The sequence below is a fragment of the Marmota flaviventris genome, chromosome 5 (genome assembly GCF_047511675.1).
Source record: "Marmota flaviventris isolate mMarFla1 chromosome 5, mMarFla1.hap1, whole genome shotgun sequence".
NCBI classification, from domain to species: Eukaryota; Metazoa; Chordata; class Mammalia; order Rodentia; family Sciuridae; genus Marmota; species Marmota flaviventris.
In genome coordinates, this window is record NC_092502.1 from 77,869,991 (window position 1) to 77,897,156 (window position 27,166).

At 38.0% G+C, this 27,166-nt stretch overlaps 1 protein-coding gene across 3 annotated transcripts in view; it reads left to right on the top strand.

The window, feature by feature from the left end:
• The window catches only part of Efna5 (ephrin A5), a 279,432-nt gene extending 254,234 nt beyond the window's left edge, over positions 1 to 25,198 (top strand). For 2 of the 3 annotated variants that reach the window (XM_027927927.2, XM_027927930.2), the window contains exons 3-5: positions 14,631 to 14,696; positions 15,112 to 15,192; positions 20,747 to 25,198. In XM_027927927.2, the coding sequence (XP_027783728.1) occupies positions 14,631 to 14,696; positions 15,112 to 15,192; positions 20,747 to 20,868 (269 nt within the window). In that variant the 3' untranslated portion in view covers positions 20,869 to 25,198. The remainder of the gene's footprint in view (positions 1 to 14,630; positions 14,697 to 15,111; positions 15,193 to 20,746) is intronic. The other variant, XM_027927929.2, reaches the window with a different exon arrangement.
• Positions 25,199 to 27,166: the final 1,968 nt, after the last annotated feature.

A 27,166-nucleotide genomic window follows, 5' to 3' on the forward strand; every position in this document is an offset into this window, starting at 1 on the left:
GTACACTGGAAGGAACCAGGGTTACATTTGCCTGCAACAAGTGAGCCAGGCAGTTCTCACAAATCCATCTTTCTGATACACAGAAGGAACATCTTAGCTCTTACATGCGACCATTTCAGTCTCTCTTAGAGGCTTAAAGTCTATTTCGTTATTTTATTTTTTATTGCTCACAGAGCAGACTGCTTAATAAAGTCAGGGGGAAAGGCTGAAAGCACTGGCGGACATAATTTTTTCTACCCATTTGTGCCCAGAGAAGATCCGTTCTTTTAAAGACCAACCTCCTGGGGTCACCAGAGAGATCACTACAAGTTTGCATCTCATTTCTGTGGAAATTGTGTCTTTTACTCTTTTGGGCATAGTAAACACTCTGCCAGCTTCCCCGTGGATGGCTCTGGAGACTGGCCTGGTGCAGGCCCTGGCCATACAGGGGACTAATGAACATGTCACGCGCGTCTCGAGTTCTCCAGTCTCTGGCACAGCTGTGGCACTTTCTCCCCCTGCTGCGAGGCACAGCACGCTGGCCATTTGTTGGCAAGTTCATATTTCACACTGCAGGGAATTGAAATGATTGAACAGACAGAAGAAGAGTTTTATTTGCAGTAGCCCCCGTATCCCTAGACTCTGATTTGGCATAAAACATCTGCTTCATGATCTGCTTCAAGGCCAGTTCCTTTCCTCCAACAAAGGTTACGACTTCAGGCAAGCTGTGCTTCCACTGGCAGGAGGAAATTTGCCCGAAGACTTGATTTAGTCAGAATCAAAGCATCCTGCCACAGAATTTCTTTTTTCAATTATCTCCGAAGAGGCAGCCAGACTTTAAATGTATCAGTATAATAAATGTAATGAAATGAGGCAGACACTCCTTTCCCCCTGTTGCTATCAATGGGAGGTGCACATACAGTTGTGCATCCACACCCGGAAGCCTGTGACACTCACCTAGCTATCTGCCAACACACATGTCTTGGCAACAGCACATTGTAGGGATGGCCTCTGGATGTCTTTTAGCTCATCAGCCTAATAAATAAGTGCATGCTTTGGTTTTACCTGCAGTGTTTATATCTTTCAGGTTATAAAAGCAAATTGGCATGATACTGAAAGTAATTATTACTATTTTTCATAGTGAAGACACATCATACAGCCTTTGTTTTGTGGCATGGTCCTAATTACTAATTATGTTTACCCGCATGATTTTGTTGTGCATAGTCATATTTTTTGTTCAAGACAGCCCTTGCTAGCCTTACAGACATATATACAAAATTAAATCCTGGCATTTTATTATGCTAGAGCAATTAGATGCCATCCTTGTAATGAGAAACATGACATCTTCATCGCTCTCCTCTCTGTTCTCTATATTTTCATGTTGTTTTAATGCAGACGTTTACCAGAATTGAGTACAGTCTTTCTCCTACACACACACACACATGCACACATGCACACTGCTAATTGAATATCTTCATATCTCCAAGGAGTCCTATGGGTGAAACCATGTATTCATCTTCTTTAGTTCTTAGGCCACTTTGGTTTAAGAGTAAGAACTGTTGCTTTTATGAAGTGCCTTTTTCTATAAAGTCAAAACCTCACAGCAGTGCACAGAAAGCCGATGGTATAAAGGAGCTAAGTAGAGTCTTTAATAGAGAGAGCTGGGTTGTAAGTGTTTTTGTTCCTACAGAGCAGATAGATTTGGCTCCATCTGTTCCATATTCATAACAAAGGAACACACTTACAGGAGGGCCAAGTTCCCCGGAGCCGCCTGGTAATGATCTTTTCACCAGAATGAAAGCATCTGAACCCAGTGGCTTGGCCCTGCGAAGAGCATTGAGCAGGATTGCCCTTCAGAATGCCGATTTCCTTGTAACTCAGGTTGACATAAATTTTCCCAGTGTACAGACTGGAAAGCATTTACTGATTTCTCATCTCCCTGAAACACTGTGTAGTTGGGAACTTCAAAACATACACTTTACCTCTCCTTCCTCCAGCCACAGAAGATGTGGAATCAGATCCTGGGAGCAAAGTTTGCACTGCAAGTGTCTAAAGGTGTCACAGGAGAGAGGCTGTTCTTTAGACTTTTAAGTTTGTTCCTATTCAGACTTTTTAATCTTTTTTAAAACTGGGGTTAATGAATAGAAATATGAGTTACACCAAATAAGGAAAAACCCCTGTTGAGTTTTGTAATTAGTGAACTTCAAAGCCAATTTCAGCTGAGACTTCTTAGATTAAAAAGATAAGTTGACCCAAGAGTTTTCTTCCACTAAGCACAGGAAAAATAGAATGAATCCCGCCCGGCATGCCAAAGAATGTAATAAGTCTTATTTATATGACATGGAGAGTCATCATAGAAATATAAACGATTCCTTAAAACTTAAATAGCACATTGGTATTAAACAATTGGCTTAAAACTTAATAGCATATCATGGCTATCCATCATGGCTAATGGATAGAATCTTGTTTTTATTACTCTTTTTTTAAGATTTTCATGAAAAATAAAAACTTTAAAAACAGAAACGTATATTAAAGGATGGTTATCCTTTTTTTCGTTCTTCAGACTTCAAACACTAGAAGCTCCTAAAAATACACCATTGATTTATTTAATATGCTTTATGTTAAAGTTATAATTTATCAGCCTATTATTATCCATCTTGCTACCATCTGTGCATTACCTGCTTGCTAAACTATGGTTTCTGGCAAATCAAATAGTAAATAAATTTCTCCAAAAGTTTGCAGCAGCAATAAAGTGGGCCAAGTTTTCATCTAGCTACCAGTAAGATTGCTCTGTGCATTTGCGAGAGGAAATATAAAAGTAATAGTCATGGAAAGTGAAAAACATAGCAGATCAATCAGTGAAGATCAGTTCCTAGAACACATTGGTAACTTTGGTTATTTCCTGTACTATACGGCCCTAACTATCTCTGGTTTACTCAGTTTTCAGATTATTCTTTTTTCATTCCTTCAAAAAGATCGTTTGGTTGCCTGCTTTCTCACAAAGCACTATGTTCAGTTTGAGAAACACTGTGGTGTAATTAATTTTTTTTTCTTTTTTTAAGAGTTTACAACTTAATTGGGAAATAGACAGTAAACCAGGAAATGAGCAAATCTATAACTGTCAATTACACTAGGACCTATAGAGCACTGGATGTGGTGACAGAAAGATATGGAAACAGCTTTCAGGTGGCTGATCCTGGGAGCTTTCTCTGAGAAGACTGCATTTTAGCCCCCTCCTGAAATCAGGCAAAATCCCTTAAACTTCTAAGGCACAGAAGAGTGGCTTTTGTCCACAAAAAAGTTTACTTAGAAGGTTACTTTTGTTTTAAAATTTGATATTTCACTTTTTCAAATTAACAAATTTTAAAAATAATTCTTCCTAAAAATTGCTAATCTAGCCTATTCAAATTAGCTTATACATCTCGATCTATCTACAAAACTAGTCAATGTAAATATTTGGCTTCATTTATAATCACAGTTAATTTCTTTAACCATTTTACATTGAACTTAAAGATTTAATATGTTCTCTGTCCTTTGAAAATATATTCTCTATCCTTTTTAAATATATCACTTGTCTGACTATACAATATTTCCAAGTATTTAATTAATTCATGTCATCATAATAAATTAAACTTAAAAATATGAAGCTTTAGTTCTCTTAAATGTTCCGAAACTACATGTAAACCAGATTTCACTTTGTCACAAGACCAAATCAGTTTTTCCATTACATATTTTAAATTGGAATTACATGTCCGATCTGTTACTCGAATTGGCCAAAGTTATCCTACACTTTCAAAGTATTGAAGTTCCACTTCACAGATGTTTTTTCTTACATAAGAAATACTAGATCTGTGGTTTTAATTCTCTTAAAGATGCCTATAGTTAGCTTTTAAAAGTCTGCTGTAGTTGAAAGATAGTTATGTTCCTCAACACAATTACAGTCTCATGTAATGTCTGAGGTGCCCTGACTTGTCTGTGCTTCTTAAGGACTAGCATTGCAGCCAGGATGACATCACCCTCACCTGTGGTCCTCATTGCCCAGTGCTACTTTATTTTATTATTACTTCAGAAGCTCCTAATCACCTGGATTCTAGCTTTACCTTGACTGTTTTTTTTTTTTTTAACTGATCACTGGAGGGGTCTGCAACCCCTCACCTAGGCTATCATTTGTTTAGAGTCTGTGTATCTTTGGTTATAAAGACTCCCTCATTCCCTTCACTTCTTATTTCTTGGAACCACACAGATATTAAAATACTACCTACTTGATTTTTTTATGTCTCTTGAACTTTGTCTATTAGACCACAGTCTCCAAGGTCATTCTATAAGAAAGAAACTGCAGCAAAGGGAGAGGAGCTTTCCAGAAAAAAAGAAATTTCTTCTGTTCTTAATGGTAAATGGCATTTACCATTACCCCTCTCTCCATTTTTCTTTTTTGTTCTATTCCTGAGTTTTGGTTCATAGCTGGTCAACAAATCACTCTACATTGGGATATTTTTCTTAATCTCTATCCTCATTCTTCAAATATTTATCGAACACCTGTTATGAACAAAGCAATAGACTCCCAGCACCAAGAACTCAAGAAACCAGCATGGCTCCTGTTCTTGCAACTGTAGTAACAAAGATAAGAAGTAATAACCAATTCTAAAACAAAACAGAATGGTGCACTTGCTATAAGGGAGATAGAAACAGATACTGTAAGAACTCAGGAGAGGGTAGTGCATTGGAGAAAGGGGACGTATCTCAAGTGACTGGAGGGAGCTGGAATTTGAGAGGCAAATCAAAGGTCACAGGATATTAAAAAGAAGACTTTCCAGGAGGTTCTGGAAGGTAATATTGTTGGGACTAGCTATTAATGTGTATTGAAGGTGGGAGAGAAAAAAGAAATCACAGTTGGGATCAGATTATGAAAGACCCTGTCTATCATGCTGTAGGGTGATGGACAGGAATGCACAGACATCAACTTTACTGAAAAGTTGTCCTACTCAGAAACAATCACAGTAAACTAGAGTTTAGTCCCTAAGATATTACTCACTCTGTCAACATGAAACCCCCATCAAAGAAAGCTTTTTGGTGTGAAATGAAGTATACAGTCCTGGTACCTAAACAGTTGTCTCCTTGATAAAATTGAGCCTGCTAAAGAGAAGACATTAATTTGTTCATACCTCTAGAATTCCATTGGGAGTCTTTACCCCAAACTAACGGGTACTCCTGCCTAGATACTTATATCTCACCAGAAATGATTGACATGGGGGAGAATGTAGCCTATCGATTAAGAAAAACAACCAAATGAATCATTGATTTGCATAAATATTTATCTACATTTATGCAAAGGAACACGGAAGAGTGAAATAAGAACCATTTATACTATAGCAGCAGAGTGTTTGTGGACATATTAGGGCACACAGTCAGGTCTGCTCAGTGCCATTGTTGTAGTGGGTCAAGCTGTGAAGCTGCAAAGGAAGTCTCAATGGCCGGCCTGGTTGCTTCTCTGTAGAATTCATGTCTTTATTTTGGTCTACCTTTGCTTCAATTTAATAGCATGCTCACACTCTTAAAATGTATTTAAAACACAACCCACAGAATCTTAGCATGATTTTCAAAACAATGAGGGTCCTCCAATACCCTTTCTAATTCTCCAAGCACCTGCCTCAGACTCAGCACACAGCCTCACATGAACACCTTCATCATCCCCCCTCTCCCCCATCATTACAGTTTAGAAATGAGGTATCCCCTAAAAGCTAATGTATGAAACAATGCAATAATTTTCAGATGTGAAAAGATTAGTTTATGAGAGGTATAACCTAATCAATGAATTGATCCAATGGTCTGGATTAACTGGGTGGTGATGGTAGCAGGTAAGGTGTAACTAGTGGAGGTACTTCACTGGGGGCATGGCCCTGGGGTTATAATTTTGACCTCCCCGCACTGTGTTCTGAGTTGCTTTGCTCCGCCATGCCTTTCCACTATGATGTTCTGCCTCACATCAGGCCCAGAGCAATGAAGTTGCCAGTCTACAGACTAAGACCTCTGAAACTGAGCTAAAATAAATGTCTCCTCCTCTTAGTTTTTTTTTTTTTTTTTTTTTTTTTTTTTTGGTCAGGTCTATTGGTCACAGCAAAAACAATTAAAAAAAAAAAAACCTGACTGAAATACCCCCCAAACACTAACAAATGAATCTACAGTAGGATTCAGTTTTTAAAATTTAGGCTATAGAGTCAGACATGGTGCCATGCACATGTAGTTCCAGCTTCTCAGGAGGCTGAGGCAGGAGGATCTCTTAAGATCAAGAGTTCAAGGCCACTCTGGGCAACATAAGGAGACCTTATTTCAAAATGTAAACTACAAAGGGTCACATTTGTCTGGTTTTCTTCATGAATGATAAATAACTTTTTTTTAACACTGTTTTTCAGTCCTGTCCCCTCCCTCTTCTACATAGTTGTACTCAGAATTGGAGACTTAAGAAGCCCTAGCTGGGCCCTTGCTTCAGGAAATCCCTACGCAGAGGGAGGAATAAGTACAGAGTGATGATATCAATCTGTATAGTAGTGAAATAATATTTGCGATCTCTAGGGATCTATCACCTGAGATTCCAAGTGCACTATGCAATTTTACAGCCCCTCTTAAGTAGGTGACACTTAAAATTTGTTTTGAGAACAGGAGGCTCACAGCGAAACAAGCATAGGTAGTAGGTTAAGCAGCTGATTCAAAGATACAAAATAAGTCATGATAAATGAACCGAGGAGAGAGTCGAGAGCATCATTATGCTTGCACTCAAACAACTAACCATGTCCCTTCCAAGCACCCTCCCCAAGGAGGTTAAGGATAATGGGGACAGTGAAAGGCTAGAAAAAATTAACATTTTTCTAGGAGTTTCTCTGAATTTCATTAACTTGATGATTTATTAGTACTTTGCTGTTCTGCTGCCTTAGTGCTGTATGGTAAAAACATTGTTTCTGTTGTTACGGTACAAATGAATAATGGGGGCTCTGTAGCTCTCCTTAGAGTCACCTGATGGCATATCATACAGAGCTGCTCAAAGAGCCGGAAGAGGAGGGATAATACAAATTGTTCCTCTTGTGAGATTCTAGGACTTTTACCTTTTATCTGAGCTTTTATTTTTGCTGTCATTACTTTCATTATGTGGCTTCCAGTGAAGAAGGATTTTTCTAAGTGAATGGTTCTGCTTATCCTTTTTTGTTGTTGTTGTTGTTGTTGTTTTGTCAGATAATACTTATCTAGTACAGCAGGTTTGCCAAAATCACCACAGACCAGAAGAACCATCTGAAGACTTTGCACAGACTTAAACAGTGTGTCCTCAGGCAAGGCCAGGCCTCAGAGAATATTTGATAAGAGGAAACATTTTTTTTCTAACTGTTCAAAGATATTTGGGGATATTTTCTAAATAATAAAATGCCTAATAATATGTTTAGTTTTTTTTTTTTTTTAAATGAGATCTAAGTGTTATCTCTGTGAGTGGACTGGATTTCCCCATTCATTGAAGAAGGAGGTCAAGTCTTGAATTACACACTGAGATTTATTTAAACTGTCTTAAATTTTCCTAAGAAAGAATGAGAAAGCCTTCTTATAAGGGACAATTTAAAATAATCCTCCAAAATCAACGTTGTTTTCTGCTCATAATTCAGTAGATTTTGATACCCTTCTTCAGTGGAAACAGGTTTATCATCACTAAGCTTTTAAAAGTCAGTAAAAGTTTGCTCATATTTCAAATAAATGTGTACATAAGCATGATGAGGTTCTATTTGTTTATTTCCAGAAATTGGTGGAAAGAAACTTGTCCTCAGCCATTTGTTTGAGGTTGCTAAGAAAAAGTAATTGATCTACTGAGACTTAGCTGCTGGAATTTAAATAATACTGAAGTTAGCATTTGCAGTGAGAATTTGCCTAAGGCGGCAGAGTCATTGGGGGAGCAATGGTTGGGATGGGTGGTACCTCCCAATTTCTCTTTTTTCTGAGGCTGCCCAGCTGGAACTTATTTTACCTCCCTTGCCCTGAACTTTACTCTAATTTTTTGTTCCCCATTATAGTCCCCTAGTGTTGAAAACAAGTTTTAGCTTGGGGAGTACATTTTTCCACCCTTCTTGTTATATTGTGGGAAATATATCCCTTTGCCTTTTCTAGTTTTTTAAAAGAAACATCCCCAGAGCCATATCAAAGTATCTAATATTTACATGGTATTTTTAATTTCCCCAAGGCCTCTATACTTAATAACCTCCTTTTTAATTTTTACAACTGAGGCTTTGACCTTAACCTGCCAATGATTTAAGTTTTGAGATACTGCTGGCTGTAAGAGGTAAAATGTGTGGGCAAATTTAACCAGCTCCTGTGGATGCAAACTCCGTATACCTAAGGCATGAGCCAGTGATTAAAACACATGACTTCTGGGCTGGGGTGCAGCTTAGTGGTAGAGAACTTGCTGTAACACATGCAAGGCCCTGTGTTCTATCTTGAACACCACAAAAACAAACAAGAAAAAAAAAAAAAAACACCATGTGACTTTTACATCTCAATAGGTAGAATGGTGTAATGTGGTCCAATATAACTGGTGATTTTATTCTTAATATGAAAATTAAGTCTTGTGGTGCTTTTAAAAAAAATCAAGCAGTCAGTTGCAAATTATTGCCTGGGTATTCTTCACTAAGAAGAGGCCTAACTTTTGTTTTAAGAATTTTTCTGCAAATCTGGTAACCATTTTCTAAGAAGTCCATATGGCTTTGGTTACTCTCTATCCCATTCCCACCACTTCTTTTCCCCACCCTTCGCCCATATACACAAAATGGATTTTATTGATTCATTAAATTCTAGGAGACATTTGCAGTACTGCTCTGTATTTAAATGGGCTTTACTTTTCCAGCATTTACTGTGAAAGAAATATTAATGCTTAATTCTGCTTTCACCTGCCTAATTTGAATATATTTGTGTTGTATGTTAAACTGCATGAAAAACCTAGAGGGGGAAAAAACTGGGTCCTGCTAACAACTAATAACCTATCTTTTCTTTTGACTTGCTCAAATTGAGAAATATTGCCTGTGGCAAACATAATGGAAAGCTGCATTTTTAATGCTCACACACGCTCGTTTCTTTACAAAGAAGAAAGTGGCTGACTGTTTTTAAAAATAAAACTTCTCAAAGTACCCAGATTGACATGGGACACAGAAAAGGAGAGGGATTTTGGCCTTTGGAATTAAGATTGGAGGCTGAATAAGGTTAGACAGAAATGTTCAAGTTGACTAATGAGCACTGTATTGGGCCTGAAAATGTGAAAGAAGTAGGAAATGAGAGTCCTACCCCTCTCCTGCCAAACTTCAGGTTCTTTATGAAGAATATTTGATACTTTAATTATTGTGGAACTTCTAAAGTCACATACTTAGTTTGATGGCCTATGAAGAAGATAATTGATAGGAGGTTTGGATAGTAAGAAAAGTTTAACTTATTTTAACTTTAAAATTTTTAACTTTGAAATTCTTTCAGTTAAAGCTCAACTTTATATCCCATTTCACAGATCTGAGGAAAAGCATTTTCTCTTATGACTGAAGTTCATATTTTGTATCAAACCCCACTTAGGTTCACCCAGCAATTCAGAGTTAAAGTGAGACATCATGTTAATTGCAAGGAACAGCACAGGTTGATTACATTAGCAAAAACAAACCAAGTTGCATGAGAAGGAAAATGAAAAACAGTTTTTAAATGCTGGAGTGAGAACAAATAGATGTGTCTTGTAGTATTTCTTCAACAGCAGTTTATAATTACCTCTCTTATAGGCCTATTTTAAGTGGACTTGTAACAGTAGCCTGAAATATAAACTAGTAAGGGATCTGGTTGTTTAGGCATGGCCCCAGTGTAAGGAGTGCACTGCTCCATGGGAACAAGGACATGGCTGCCCATCAGGAGAAAATGCTGCAGTGTCTTAAGTCCTTCAGTCTAAAGGCAGCTGTGGGAAATCAATGATGACATACATTTGTTTGTATACTGCATTGCACCAGCCAGGTCTTGAAAAAATTACCCCCAAATCTTGTGGCTAAAACAACATTATTTCAGAGTTTCTATGGGTCAGGAGTCCAGGTTCCACTTTGCTGAGAACATTGGGTCTCTCCAAAAAAAAAAAAAAAAAACAGTCATCTCAAGGTCCATCTGAGGATTCACTCTAACTGCCTCACATTATGGTTAGCCAGATACAATTCCTTGTGAGTTGTTGCTTTCTAAGCCAGGACTTCCTTGAATGCTTAGGGCTGGAAGTCTCGATCAGTTTCTAGCTACATGGACCTCTGCATTGAGAGTCTCACAATATGGTACCTTGTTTCATGAGCAAAAGATGAAGTTTTAGCAAGAAGGAAGTCACAAACTTTTGCAACCTCATCACAGAGGTGATACTCCTTAACTTGGGCTGTGTTCTCAGAAGCAAGTTACTAAGTTCAGCCCCCTCTTGAGGGGAGGGATTACAGAAAGGCTTGAGTACAAGGAGGTGGGGATCACTAGGAGCCATGCCAGAAGCTAACTACAACAACAGTGTTCTCTTGCTATGTCCAAAATGGTGTGAATACAGTATATATTTGAAATCCTGAATATAGTTTTTTAAGCATAGGTACCTCCTTTGCTCCACATTGGCTAAGTGCTATGCTAAACTCACCTGAGCCCAGGACACCAAGGGAATGATTTTTGGGGAATGACTCAAGTTAGGGCCCCTGTATGAGGTCATGGAACAGAGTGAAGATAAGGGGCCCTCATGGCCTTATTAGCATGGTACTCTAAACACAGAACCGGAGGGCCCCCAGCTTGTATTTCATTATGTGCTGCACAGTTTTGTTTGGTACTTTGCAGCTCATTAGGGGGAAGGGGCCCTATGGATTGATTTATAAAGTTGCTATTAAGATAATGGAATGGGAGCTTTTGCTTGTTTTAATGGCCCCCATATCCTTAACCCCAACTTCCTGACGCCAAATGTGCATTTTCAGCAGTGAGTAAAGGGATATGAATTTGGATTTCATGGCAACTGTTTAAGACATTTCTCATTTTAATTTGAAAATCTCTATTAGAAAATCCATGTCTCTTTATAAAAAGAATTCAGGTCTAGGTTTTCTTCACTGATTGCATGTTAACACTTCTATTTAGTTGTTGGAGCTTTGACCTGGGAATTTAGGGGTAAAATGTTGTAATTCTTTTGTTGTAGTTGCTCTTGGTCAGTTTCCAGAGACCCTATGAAGCCTCTGACAAAAATTCCTCTGGTGAGCGAGTCTGCCACACACAACTTCACACTCCAAGATAAAGCTATCGCTCCCTACTCAAAATTGTGCTAGCTCTTCATGTAAGCCTCTGTTCTCATGTGGATCATTCTAGATGTCCTCACATTTATTCGCCAGCTGGAATAAGCACAATACAAAGGCAAGATTGGGGGCTAGGGATGTGGCTCAAGCAATAACGCACTTGCCTGGCATGGGTGGGGTGCTGGGTTCGATTCTCAGCACCACATAAAAATAAAATAAAGATGTTGTGTCCACCGAAAACTGAAAAATAAATATTAAAAAAAATTCTCTCTCTCTCTCTCTCTCTCTCTCTCTCTCTCTCTCTCTCTTCTCTCTCTCCTCTCTCTCTCTCTCTCTGAAAAAAAAAAAAGGCAAGATCAGTTTGTCTTAGCATCCCCAGCACTTAATAAAGAAGCAGGCTCATAGTAGGAATTTTAAAAGTATTTGAAATGATGGATGAAGCTGCAGTAATACATAATGCATTTTGATAAGTATTCACTATCAGTTTTTAATGTTGACTGTTAATTTTCTAAGGAAAGCAACAGAAGACATTGCATATATATATATATATATATATATATATATATATATATATATATATACATGAAACTATATATAAAATTTCTTCTAACTAAGATAAAGATAATATTGGTCACTTTAAGGTGAATGTTATAAAGTGGTATTTCTCTAGAGTCATGGGGATTAATATTACCTAGCTCCTAACAAAAGCCAGGCATCCTTAGCTTTGCCATTTACTCATAAGTGATCCTGAAAATTTTTCTTTTCAAAGCTTACCTGAAGGCATATAGTACATGTTTCAATTCCTGTATTATTTTGTGCTTTTAATGCTCAATCCTCTGCCTTTAGTTTACTTGTGACTCGTAAAGCACTTTTGTATTATTGCATGTCTTCAAATATTACTGATAATTAGTCCTCTGTATTTCAAGTGACATAAAGTCATCCTGCACCATCAGCTAAGGCGGATGGGGTGAACAGAGCTTGAACATGTGGTGAAGCTGCATGCTCACATTCTAAAACCTTGTGTAAGAAATGGATAAAAGGATCTTCCGCAATATGGAATTTTTTTTATCTTTTTAAATATTTTTGGTTTTGTTTTTAGATGTGGTATGTAAGGAACTGAAGTTACACTGACCTTACAAAGCATGCTTCTCAATTTGGCTCTGAGGGCTTGGTGTTCAGGGCATGAGCACACAATCTCATGAGCAGAGATTGTGGAGTCAATCCATGTTAACATAGTCTGTACATGCACTCACATACCAATTGTATGTTAATAGTCTTTGCTCATAAATTTTTCTGAGGATTAGAATGCTATAGTCAAACAGTATCATGAATCATCGATCACACTATCATTGTCTCAGCTTTTCTGGTGTTAGGAAATAATAGTAGGAAGATTGGTAGGGAAGAGAGGTTTCTGTTTTACATTTTATGTAAAACATATCTGATAATTTGGGAATGTAATTTATCTAGTAGCAAAGGCTCATGTCCCTCCTTATGAGCTGGTGAGAGAATTCTTTAGTTTTTTCCTGGATGTCTCATCAATTGCTACTATTTAGTTATTCCAATACAACCTACAATAATTTTTATGTCCTGGGTTTATTTCTACTTAAGAGAAATCTGAAAGACCAGTACTAAATCCAAAAAGCTCTTCACAAAAGCAATTAAACAGTTAATCCTGCTTTGAGCCTATTTATCTTGCAATATCGTGTAAAATCAGCTATTTATGGTGAATCAAGTTCAGAAGCTTAAAATGAGTTCCTCTCCACTCAAAAACCTATAGAACAGCAGTGCAAATATCCATATTTTGCTTTTCCACACTACCTCTCGTGAGTAAGACATGTAGTCATTTAAGAACCCATGGTTTTCTTAATGAATTGGAGTCACCTATGTGCACTGTGTTTGTGACATGCACATTTGTAGTTGGGGTCCACAGGAAGGACACCATTTCCTGGATCAAACCACAGAGTGCAAATATTGTGCCCTAAATAACACACTAGTTACTGTAAATGTCAGTAGAGGGAGTTTTTCCGACTTTGATTTAATGAAAGCCTACAGCAAAGCCAGCTGTTAGCACTTCTTAACTGCTTGTCAGAGGATCCAGAGGAGGTGGGGAGGGTGGAAAACATCTTTTCTCCATGCTTTTGTCCTAAAATAAAGAGTTTCAACAGGTGTTGAATAGTGACACTGGGGGTCCTTTACAGCTTGAGGTTTTAGGTCCTTAATTTATAAGTTTTCCTATAGCATGGTTTCATGGATCTGTAGTTCCATGAGGAAATTCATGTAAAATTGGTTTGGAATTTACATCTTGAATCCTCTTACCTGCAAAGTAAACTTTTGTGTTCATTTGTTTTCTGGGCTTCCCCATGAAGAATACCATAAAAATAAAAAGAGAGAAGACAGTGCTGGCCCTCTCTTTGTCACTTTAGCTATTACCACACTAATTTTAAGCCATGTGTGTTTTGATTGATGTCATCTGCCTTTTCGGAACAAAGAAACCACTTGAAGCAAGCACATAGGGAGGAAAGTATGCAGCACTCATTTCAGTAATTTATGTCATTTCTAGAATGCATTAGTAAACACATGTGGTTGTTAAGGGTCTTGCCACCCTTGGAAATCCCTTTGACATTCAGCTGTGAGTACTGCAGGGAGATAATCTTTCAAACCCAGAGAAAGTTTACAATCTTATTATCTTGAAGAGGAGAAGAAAGTTTCTTCCTCAAATGATTTATAACTTGAAACATGTTGTCATGTTTTGGTAAATCCACTTTATTAATCCCATCCTTCTCTGTTGCACACTTTTTAAAAAATAAATGTGCCATTGCAACATAGTACTTTCTCAATAGCATATTGTACTTATAATAGCATGATGGAAGTTGCTGGGCTTGGGTTAGTCATATAGAAAGTGGAGCCAAGTTCTGAGTAAAACCTCTAATTGAATTACCTGCAAAGCACTGACAGACAAGCTTTCAGGACAGACAAAGCTCTGCTTTCCCCAACAGAAATTGGTCATGTTTAAGTCTGCCTTTCTGACTATCCGATACTGGTTTTTGCCAGCACTTTCACCCCCAGCCTCTGGTGGGCCTCTCTTCCTGCAGCTGAGGAGGAGTAGCCCCTAAAGCAAGAGGGCTCCGGTATTATCCTTTTGATTTAGAGAAAATTCATAACAGATCAAGTTAAATGGAAATGCCTTTGAAATGAAAGTCCAAAATATTTTTTCATAGATGACCCACATTCTTGCATGATTCTTTATTGTATTGAAATGTGGGATGTGAAAGTAGACTCCTCTGTAGCAGTTAGATCCATCTGAAAAGTATGATTTGTTGTAAGTAATCAGTTGTCGTTGTCTCCTCTCTCTCTTGCCCTCTCTCACCACAGCCTCTGCAATCCCAGATAATGGAAGAAGGTCCTGCCTAAAACTCAAAGTCTTTGTGAGACCAACAAGTAAGTTCCCTAGATTGAGCTTCAGAGGGTGCCTTCACTGCGCATGCTTTATCGTGTGGTCTGGTTCACGGCGGTAAAAGTTTTTTTTCTTTTTCTTTTTTTTTAACTGTTAAATCTCGTGTGGTATCTGTTTCGTATATCAACATCCATGTTTTAGTTTTCATCATATTTTTTCTCATCATTCTTCATGATGCTTTTATTTAAGTACACAGCAGTTGCTAACTTGTTGTTTCTTAGATTGTTGTACGTGCACAGCTAATGGGAACAATATTGGCATTCGGATACATGCCATTGATTGTAAAACAATCTTGACATAAATAAAAGGAAAAATAGAGAGAAAGAAAAAAAAAGAGAAATGGGAGTTTAAGGGTATCTTCACTAACATATTTGGCTGTTATCTCTATTTTTGTTATAGATAGCTGTATGAAAACTATAGGTGTTCATGATCGTGTTTTCGATGTTAACGACAAAGTAGAAAATTCATTAGAACCAGCAGGTTAGTATGCTTAGAGAATCTCTTTTAACAAATGCATCTATCTCTCCGGTGCTTCAACCCTTTTTTTTTTTCCTTTCTTCCTCTCTGCATGTTTGCATGTTACGATTGTTTTGCTTTTGCCCATTGCTAGCAATGCTAATATTACTTATATTCTACTTCATTCCTCCAGTTATCTTTGTGTAATGCATGTTAGATTAAATATGGCTTTTCTTTTTTGGACATGGGTTTTATTTAATGCAGTATCCTAATATGAAGCCCCATCAGAATGCTAAAATCTCACTGCCTTTTGCCATATCCTCAGAGCATGCTGGTGAATCACTGTGAATATTAAAGAATCTGTTTTCATATAAGACAAAAAACATTTCCATTGTATGTGTTTATAAAATTTTCATTTTGATATCCAAATCTGTGGCTAAAAGTAGTAGGACTATTGAACAAAAGAGCAACCAATTCAGCGTATTTAGTTTTCCCTAGAAAATCACATACCTCATGAAACTGATCTAAAAAACTTCATTTTATTCCAATATTGTTTGTGCTGTTGTTGTCAATAGCATTTGTCTGGAGAAGTATAATCATGTTTCCACCACAGATTCACACACCTGCTGCTCTCACAAATGTACACCGTAGCCTGTTGAGCCAAATATGATCTTTGATTGCTGAGGCAAAATAAGACTTAAAGATAAATTTTTTTCTAGTACTCAGTTTCACAGTTTCAAACTATCCCAGCCCTGTGAAAGAAAATAAAGCCCACAAGAACTCTCATTTAAGTATTTACGCTGTAGTATACTGTGGATAATGTAAACCTATAAACTATCCATTTGGTTATAAATTCAATTTGGCCATCAAATGCAGCGAGATTCTTTATGAAAGGTAGTGGCCCTCTATTCCCAGCTCATTGCTGTCCTTTCCATATAGTAGTATCTTTTCCTCCCCTCTCCTGCTGAAGATCATGATGCCTTTCTTTACCCATCTCCCATCATCTCAAAGCTGAAGGGAAATAAAACTATTTCCACTTCACAAAGAGATTTGAGTCCCCTTATGCAAATGGAGATTTTTTTTTTCTTGTTTGTTTTTTGTATTTTTTGTGGTAAGACTTTTTTTTTCTTATTGTTATAGAAATTAAAGGAGCCTCAGGTCCACTTTATCCACTGAGTATTGTTACTGGGATAACACAGTCAATGAGCCTTAGGGAAACTTACCCTGAGTAAATGCAGTGCCTCAGGACATACAATAGCTTTCACATTGTAACTGACAGGAAGAGTTAGGGTTTTTTTTTCCCCCCCAAGCATTCTTGTTTTTCTAAGGCAGGCATCTAACCCAAAGCACAAACAAGAGGTGTGTACAATGAGCTTTCAGAGGTCTTAGTGGCTCCCCAGGGATCAGTTAGCTGCTTTAGAAAGTTGCAAGGAATGAGTGCTGACACAGAGACATTTTAATTGTGTCCTAGAAATCTGGAAGCATTACTGTGACTTTCAAGGTACCAGTCTCCTCACAAGCTCAAGAATGTGGGCCATCATAGGAGCTGCAAGTCAAATGGGATATCTTAAAGAATATAGAGTTACTGGGTGTCATGGCACACACCTGTGACCCCAGCTACTTGGGAGGCTTAGGTAGGAGGACTGCAAATGTGAGGCTAGCCTGGGCAACTTAACAAGACCCTGTCTGAAAATAAAAATGGGCTGGGGATGTAGCTCAGTGGTAAAGTACCCCTGGGTTCAATCCCAATACAACAAATAAATTATTTCTTTAAAAAAAAAACAAAACTATAAAGTCTACATTGTTTCTCTTATGACTGAGAAGACCTGTCCAGGCCACACAGCTAGTTAGATTGTTTCATATTCAGATCTCTTGGCTCCAATATATACATATGTAAATAAAATTATTATTCTTTATCATTTCTAGAGGTATAGATGTTCATAAGGAAGATTTTGCTCTCCTGAGTTTGGTAATAAGAATAAAGGTAACTAGAAGAGTTAGGCATGTTATAAATAAAAGTTGCCTGGGATTGTTTCTTGATACACATGCAGAATAAAGACATATCTTTACCATCATGTCATTTCCAGGTAAACTGACATTGCCTATTTAGAGAGCAAGAGGCTGTTTAGAAACCCACATACTGCATGCTTTTCTCTGGTAAAGAAGAGGTATACTGAGGACTATTCTGCTATTAGGAAAATTACCTTTGAATTCGACTAATGATAACATGTGAGACATTAAGACACTTTCATACATGAGCATATTTCACTGTCAGAATTCGGGGAAATAAGTTTTCAGTGATCATTCAAAATTTTTAACAGCTTCAAATCTATAAGCATGTAACTGATGAAAGTTTGTAAACATTTAAGAGTATAGTTGAGAGAGTGTGTGCATGCGCATACACACGCTTGGGTGCTGGGACGTACAGTGTAGGTATGCTTGCAGTTCCTTGAGATAGTTGTAACTGTATTTAAGGGCTTGCCAGTAAGCATCTTCATTAAAAAGGTGAGAAAAGGTTGAGCCACAGTCCTTGGTAGTATGAATACAATAACAAATTTGAGGGTGTAACCTTATACCTTACAAAATTCAGCCTCAGAGCAATTCACCACTGTGTAAACTGGTTGAGCGAATGGATGTTCACCCCCCGGATGTTGATGCAGGCTTTCTGAATCCAGCAAGTCTGAAAGGATTCCACTGCATGTTCTCAACAATATGTACTAATTCACCTATCTTTGGAATGTATTTGTCTTTGTTGTTTGCTTGCAACACTTTGCCTGCCAGTTTCCTATCATCAGGGATGCAGGATGATCTCAGGGCAGACATATGCCACATTACATGCTCCAAAATATCGCTAGTGTTCTCTCAGTTAACCATTGAAACCCCTGTGTGGTGGAATCCTGTAGCCAGGAGACAAGATTTGATTTGGCTTCTGAAGAGGAACATTTTCTTCTTCCAAATAATGCTCACTGTTATATGTTAGAAATTCTCCTACATTTAGAAATTAGGTATAATTTCCATTAGGATAGATTTTGCTTATGAATTCTTCCTTAGAATTCTAAAATTGCTCAGATTTACCCAAAGGATAGCCAGTTTCTCATTTCACCCTTTGGAGCCATAGAGTATCCCATCATTGAGCCTCTATTTTAATCAAAGGATGCTTTGTAGAATCTTCACTGCAGAACATCATGTTGCAGGAATAAGAAAAGAATCATGATGCCCCAAGAAAATGGGTTTTCCCCTTTTCGGGACAGGATGGTATACATTCATTGGTTGCTTATAAAAGGGCTAAGTCCACAGATTGTCCGTGATGAGAGGACTGAAAGGCACATTAAGCCTCATGCTTCACTTTAGATGAAACATGAAAGCCTTCCTCTCAATTTTCCTGTGAGGCCCTTTTACCATGTCTTGTGCTGAGTGGGCCTCAAGTAATGACTAGGCTTTGCTGAGGACCTGGAAGGGACAGGAAGCAGTGAAAGGGTCACCTTCATGCTCACACTGAGTACATAAGAGCTGCTTTGGTTCCAAACTATGCAGAGATTAGGTAATGTGTTAGTAAGAATAATGTGGAGAAGAACACATATAATTTCAGGTGTATAAATATAAGCAATATTTTTAAATGAACTCTGAGTGGGTGTGGTGGCACACACCTATAATCCCAGCAACTCGGGAGGCTGAGGCAGAAGGATCACAAGTTTGAGGGCAGCCTCGGCAACTTAGCAAGACCTTGTCTCAAAATTTAAAAGTTAAAAGGGCTGGGGATATAACTTAGTGGTAGAATGCCTCTGGGTTCAATCTCCAGTACATTAGTAAAAAAAAAAAAAAAAAGAAAGAAAAAGTTCTATGGAATCCTCCGGGTTTATAGTTCTTGCAGTACTCCATTGTTTTGATTGACACCATTTTGGTGCTCTTGGGGAAGTTATTTGAATTTTAATTCCAGGGATATTAAGGGTCTTCTACCCCCTATTAACTGAAAAATACATTTGCAAGGCTGAAAAAGAGCGAAGAAAAGGAGGGTCTGCAAGTACTTGGCTATCCTGTGCAGGACTACACACATTTTTCTCTTCATCTTCCCATTCTTGCTTCCTAACATTTTCCTAAGCTAAAACCACTCCATCTAGGTTTTCTAAGGTCCAGGAAAGGGGAGCATGTTAGATGCAGCAGCATCTATATGAGGACAGACTAATGTGATCAGAGAGCTAGGGGCAAAAGATGCCCAGCTGAGAAAACGTCTTTCTTAGTTTACATGAGGAATGGATGTGATGAGCAGAGACATCCATTGTGATTGTGACTCTGCCCAGCAAGAAAAAGTGTCCTTATTGTGATGTGTCATGTAGTAGGAAAATATAAATGAATTTAAAATAATGGATAGTTAACCCATTAAGGGGCTCAAGGTGAGCCTTTCAGGGATACTTGGGGATTATCTTTTGAGATCTACATAATTGGGAATAGTCACACTAGGGTCTCACTTATTACCTATCATTCTCTCTGACCACTGAGTGAATCCCAGTTGGCAATTGCTGAGCTCCTACAGGATGCTGAAAATCTGCACAGAGGACCACTATTGGCCCCAGGAGCAAGTCATTCAGAGGTCATTTAGTCTAAAAGCACAAGTGAGACCAGGTGGAAGGAAGAAGATGGGCCATGCTACAAAATAGCACGGCTCGCTCATGGGCAAGTCTCCATCTATCTTTGGGCACTAATTACTGCAAAGTTCCCATTTCAAAGTTAAGCCTGTTAATCATGCAGATCAGGGAGGCTATCCAAAGTCAGAGGCAGCCTCGTAGAACACTTTATAGCTAAATAAAAGAAGCTTAACTCACTTAATCCATTTTATTTAGAAGAAAATTTGCATCCATGCTGATAATTTATGTGCCAAGCTTCAGCCTGATAAAAATAAAAATAGTCAAGTTCAAGTAATTTAATCCTGGAGATACAGGGCCAATAATGGAAATAGTAGCATAATTGATTCCTAATTGAAGGAAAACCAGTGGGTACCAGTTTATTGAAGTTTACTGGGCATTACATATAGTTTATTTTAAATGCTGTTGTTTTGGTATTTAATTTTTTATATTTGAAAATTCACCTCGGCACCCGCCAACAAAGCATTCAACACTAATCCTATGAAATGACTAAAGAGAGGAAAATGAACAGCCCATTCTGGTTAACCACTAATATGCCAACATAACTGCCTCTTTCCCCTATGCTCTCCAACACGTTACTTTCCTCCCTGTGGCATCTTAGATTTAAAACATATATTGGGTATTTCAAGTTTGTGCAAGACAAGTCTGACTGCTAGCAAACCAAAGTAACTCACATAGTGAAGGTTATAGTGTATGCACAATTTCTCCCCTCAGTTTTAAAGGAAAGTATTAATATTGCCAAGAAAGTCCAATTTTCTCTGCCTCTCCTTTGTTTGCTGTAAATAATGAGTGATTATGCAGACATGAAAGTCAATGGTGGCACAAGGTTCATTACCCTACTTTGCAGAGGGTGGTGAGGTCTGTTAACAGCAGGCTGCTGCAAGAGAGTTATTAAGGATGTGAAATCTCATTGGAATGTGTGCTTTCTATTTGAACAGATGACACCGTACATGAGTCAGCCGAGCCATCCCGCGGCGAGAACGCGGCACAAACACCAAGGATACCCAGCCGCCTTTTGGCAATCCTACTGTTCCTCCTGGCGATGCTTTTGACATTATAGCACAGTCTCCTCCCGTCACCTGTCACAGAAAACATCAGGGTCTTGGAACACCAGAGATCCACCTAACTGCTCATCCTAAGAAGGGACTTGTTATTGGTTTTTGGCAGATGTCAGATTTTTGTTTTCTTTCCTTCAGTCTGAATTCTAAACAACAACTTGGGGTTGGGGGGACTGAATAAACTAGTTGCTGCCTCCCTCACTCCATCCCCAGCCCTTGCCCTTGACTTCTCTCACCCCTTCCAAATTAAATGGACTCCAGGTGAAAATGCCAAATTGTCGTAGTGACACCAGTGGTTCGTCAGCTCCTGTGCATTCTCCTCTAAGAGCTCACTTCCGTTAGCACACTGTGTGGATGGTATGGACAAGGAAGAATAGTGGCAGATGCAGCCAGTGATGGCCAGGCCCGGGAGGGTTTCACTCTCCTATACAATATTTATGCCTTCTCATTCAGGACTGTAAGATGATCATGCAGGGCATCATGTCACCATGTCAGGTCCAGAGGGGAGGTATTAAGAATAGATATAATATTACACCATTTCCTCTAGGAATATATAAATGAACAGGCTTCTAAAAGGTTGAGACACTGGGTTTTTTTAAAATATGACTGTCTTAAAGCATTCTTGACAGCAAAACTTGTATTCTGTAAAAGAAGCCTTTTTTTTTTCCAGGAGGCGAGTTGGGTGCAGGAATGCTAATACAGAGCAAGTGTGAAAACAGAGCAAACTATGTTTGGTGGGGGTGTGTATGTGTGAGTGCCTCTAATTTTTTTGGTGACTGGGCAGTGCACACCAGATCTTTTTTTTTTTTCCTTTGAATAAAGATCACCATGGTGCTACAACTTTTTTTTTTTTTTTTTTTTTTTTTTTTTTTAAGAAACTCAAAGAGGCATTTTTATGAATAAAGTGACCTTCCCCAAGGCTGACAAGCCAGGGTTGATGATTGCAGAGTGGAATAGCTTTGGCTGCTCCTCTGGGGGATGATATGTACCAAGGAAAGGATGTCAGTGGCCAGAGGAGATGTGATTTGGCTTTGCTGGAGCGCCAGTGTGCTGTGGCCTTTTCCCGACTCCCACCCCAATGCCCACGTTTTGCTCCACACTCCACAACTGCAGGGGGCTCAGACAAAAAAACCCCTGTCACCAGGAGAGTCAGTCAGCACTACTTGGGAGGGCTAAAGGGAAATTTGGAATAAAAATTCCAAAGTTTGGAATAAAAGAATTCAAGCATTGATTTTATATTCTTTCCCTTTCTGACACAGCCTAAAGCGTAGGGGGAACACGTGTTTATCTGTGGGAGATAAACAAGATGGAGTCCCAAAGACTTTAACAAAATATTTTTTTAAAAATCCACTAGAATAGAAAATACATTATTTAGATATACTTTATGCTGAGAGTGAGTATATATGCTTGTCCTATTTAAACTTGTGAGAAAAAGTGGTATCCCTTGATACATTTAGAAATATGGGGGCTATCTTGTTTCATTGTGGGGGTGGGGCAGAAGGAGAATAAACACAGGATGACCCTGTTTAAGGAATCTTAGCATGGCCAACAGGGGACGTTTCCAGTTGATTACCAGGAAATGTGAGCCTTGGGGTTTCTACTGGTGGGACTGTCATGAACTTTAAACTCCAAAGCCTAGACAGGGAGAAGTGTCAGACCAATGGAAAAGTGATCTAGCCTTTTATGCTATTGCACGACATGTCAATAGAAACCATGCCTTTCAAAATAATTAAGCAAGTCAATAAATGCAATGATCATGTAAAATGTGAAAAATTTGAGAGCATTCCAGCAAAATAAGGATTTTTATATATTCGTTTTTTAAAATGTATATGTAAAAAAAGGGGGGTCATGTTATGGACGGACTTCATGAATGGGAATTTGCTTAGAATTGTGAGTAGTTTTGAATTGAAAAAATATGTGAATGAAAGGCAGCTGTAAATGTACTGCACCCTAGAGAGTTGTACACATGTTGAAATGTAATCTGGGCTTACCTGATGGTTTGGAGTGGATGTTACTGCTGAGTCTGTTCTCACTTGGAACTTTGTGAGTGGGGTTGCCAGCTTCGCAGATACAATCAACCCTTCTCCCCAATATCAGGAACTTCTCTGGAGTGGCAGAGTCTTATCACAGAAGGCACCCACTATTTCATTGAAACAAAAGTCCACAGCATTCAATTCCTTTTTCCTTTAGCTATTTATATGCTCAATACTCTCAGTAGTATCCAGAAATCCTATTCTTTTTATTAATAGTTACAGGCTTGTTGGTCCAGTGGGATTTGGGTAGGGGGAAAAAAAGATACCTTTTAAAATGGATCAATAGGCAGAACGAAAATAATACTGCATGTTCTATAGCCGAGGAAATCAAACAATCCTGTAATAATTCCAGTTAGTCATAACTACATTAGCAGTGCTAATTTCATTTTAGAAATGGTGACTTCTGTGGTTTTTCTAGCATTTGTCTCTAACAAATAATGAAATAATTACTCATGGCCCTCTCTGCCATTGTCTTTCATTTTTCACAGGGAAATTAGACCCTTTTACTTCACTATTGTGCCACCACAAATTAAGTTTAAAAAAAAATTAGCAAGACTTTCCACACCAGTAGACAATATGCTTCTCAACCTATAAATGACATAATCATAGCTAATGCACTTGCGTGGAGTTTTCAAGAAGATGATTGGTATCAGACAGTTTTCATCTTGTCCAAAAAAACGCTGGTGGCCTTTTGTAGTGGTGTTACAATCCTCTGGGGGCTTAGGAGGATGTCATGTAACTTTGTAGCAGCTTTTAATTTAAAAAAAATTCAAAGCCTGAAGGGCATCCATGACTGCCCCTCAGCCCCAGTTGGTCAAACCCCAGCGACCTTTGCCCCTGGTTGCCAAGGGCTTTGCAACATGAAGCAGGGAAATAAGGATCTGTCTGTTTAGTGGATACCGTGTATCCTGTAATAGACCAGGTAACAGTTCGTGTTAGTTTAGACTATTGTTTTGTATTGTACTTTCTTGGGTGGCAGAGGAAAGAAAAGAAAAACATTAAAAAAAAAAAAAAAGCGTTCTTTAAATTCTGTATTATTAGCAACCTCTGTTGTATATAGTGTTTGATAATAAAGTATTAATTTGATTCTTATGTCTTTTGTAAGTGAGAACAATAGACTTTCAGGATACAAAACATGCATCGAGGCTTTGAAACATCCAGTGTGTACATGACTAAGAAAAGTCACAAATGGCTGAGACACTGCTCCATATACAGGACTCATGTGGTCATCACCCACCTAAGCTTAAGACTCCATCATCTTGGGACCTGGAACAACATGACTTTTTTGACCAATATCTTGTCCTCAATGTTTTCAAGGTCTGATGTTGGAGCCCTATGGTCCTCCCCTACCCTAAGCATGTGGTTTGAAAAGGTTTGGAGAATTTAGTAATGGTTCTGTACTTTGGTTTGGTTTTCTGTTTATGGTTGTTTCATGGACTGTTTCATTTTTCCCAGGAAAAGTCTTGTCAGTATCAAGTGCAGCTCAGGCACAGGAAAGGTTGCAAACCAATCCCTTTAGGAATATTAAATGGGGGCTGTTTCCCTCTGTACAATGTGAGAGGAAGAGTCACACTGTACCTGTAGATTTTCAGGGACTCTGTTTTTCTCCGGTGCCTTAGCAACGGCTGCAGCCATTTTTTATTAGTTTCAAAAAATTAGATAAACAGTTTTTAGCTCCTCCCTTCCATTCATTGCTCTCAAAGTTGTGGTCACTGGCTTTTGTTTTGAAAACCACCTCCACCAGCACCCTGGTTTGCCTTACAACTCCCTCAACTTTTTATGTTTTTTAAAATTATTATTATTTGTCTCTCGCTTTCCTCCTACATTTTATTTTCCCTCAGAGCCGTGAATGGGCAGGTCTGTCTCTGGTTTGGCATCACTGAGTTTTTCCCATGCATTTGCCCCAGAGCTGCTCGGATGTGAGACAAATCTCCCTACAATGGGCTTGCTCCCATTGTCTGTACAGTTTAATAGATGCTGGCATGTTGGAGGTTACCCATGAGTCAAAATCCGCTTTCCATGCTTACTCTTGACACCCCATTGAAGCCACTCATTGTGTGTGCGTCTGGGTGTGAAGTCCAGCTCCGTGTGGTCCTGTGCTTGTACTGCCCTGCTTTGCAGTTCCTTTGCACTTACTCATCGAGTGCTGTTTTGAAATGCTGACATTATATAAACGTAAAAGAAAATGTAAAAAAAAAAAAAAACCCACACACAAACAAACCCATACAATCTGTATTTGTATATACACGTGTCCGTACAAGTATACCTAAATAAAAATTAAAGATTTTCATCATTTTAATTGGATCCCTCCTTCTACTTCTTTGTTCCTTGAATGACGCCTTTATTTCAGGGGCTACTTGTACTCTGCTGATTTTTCAAAATCTTTGTGGACAAAAAAGATAATACAACATGCACAAGAGAGGGCCTGGGAAGCTCAAAGAATGCAGGGTTCAAAATGGCCAAGTATCTAGGCACATTCCAGATATTCTGTTGAGAGAATGGTGAGATTTCAGCCTTGTCTCTGTATTGAGCCTTAAAATAGTCACATTGACAAGCCCTGCATCCTAAGACAACTTAAATAAGGGAGGAGTTACACACAAATTATATTCTTTCACTTTTCACAAATTTTTTCACCCTATCAAGAAAAAGACCAAATAAACATTTTTCTAGCAAACTTTTACACTTCAGAAAGAAATAGTTAACAATAATAACAATCACTTCAACAAAATAATAACTCACTTCCAACAAAGAATTAATTTTTCACTGTGTGACCCTGGGCAAGTCACAATACCTTTAAGACTCAGTTTTCTTATTGTACATAACAGGGCTGTAGAAGTAATGTTCATTTTTTGATTTTCTGAATTCTGTCCTTTTTGGACACTGCAAAGCCCATTTTGCATTCAAGTAATGTGTTTTTGCCTTTGATGATGACATTGCTATAAGCACAATTTGAGAATTTCATCTGTAAAGGAAAGAAAAATCAAATATCTGACATAATAGACACCTAATGCATTTCAAGACTTGGCTTTAATTATACCATGTTAACATTAAACTCATTGAGAGCTTTTTATTATACTTAATTATTTGATAGGGCACTAAACACTAATTATAACTTACTGTAACCTTCTTTTCCTAATGAAGAATGACAGCTTTATAGAATGAGAAACAACTCACATTAAAAAAAAAATTGTTTTTAAAGAAAGCATACTGGACTACCTATGTGACATTTTCTGACCAGAACAGCATTATGTGATCATTACCATCTTCACCATCATCATCAAAAGCATTTAAGCGATCATGACATTGTGCTCAGTCAGTTGCTGTACAGAGCAATGCTTACAATCTGTACTTTCAAAGTTTACAACATAAGACAGACATTATGTGTAAGCATAACAGTGATGATTTATAGAGTAAATATAAAATTCAAGCATTTATATTGTTCATAAATAATAGGGGAGATATATGTTTTTGTTTAAACAAGTGATTTTTTTAAGGTTGGAGATTTTAAGATTAGGAAGCTTGAGTTAAATCACATTTTTAAAATAGTTAAAATTAGGTTAATAGCTTCTTGGGAAATCTTGGTGAGTTAAAAATTGTAGGCTTTAAGAGTATGGTAAAATGCATGGAAGAATTTTTCTTAGTAGCTGCAAAGATGACTGTGAAAGTGAGAAAAACCCAAGACAAAATCTGAGTGTCATTGAAACAAATTTTGAAGATACTGGTCCAGAGAAATCATCATTTTTCCGCTAAGGAAATAGAGGAAGTGATAAAAAGATGACAATTTCAGATTCCACATTATAGAATAATCGGATAGTTGCTCTTGAAGCTGATACTGTATTTACACCAAATTGTGACCTGCCCAGAATCTTAGTAAAGGTGAAGGCTACATCAGAGATGAGGGAAATGAGATAAAGTACAGAACTTGCAAACGTAGAGGGTAAGATGATTTGAAAATGGATGTAAGCTTCTGATTAAGAGGCAGTTCTCAATAAATACTGCTGTGTACTCTCACAGGAAAACAAGATGGACCAGAAATGGGCAGTTTTGCATGAACCACACTTACTTTGGTAACAAAGCATTTGGAACGCTTGAGTCTGAGGGGTTGTTTAGAAAGACTTAGAGGTGATATTGTGGAGTCTAGATTTTCATGCATTTGGTGAATAAAATATACATATATATTTTGGATCTGTATTTCTTATAGGAATGAACAACATAATCTAGGTGTAATTTTAAAAGTTCAAGATAGTCCTGGTAAATCATTCATTAA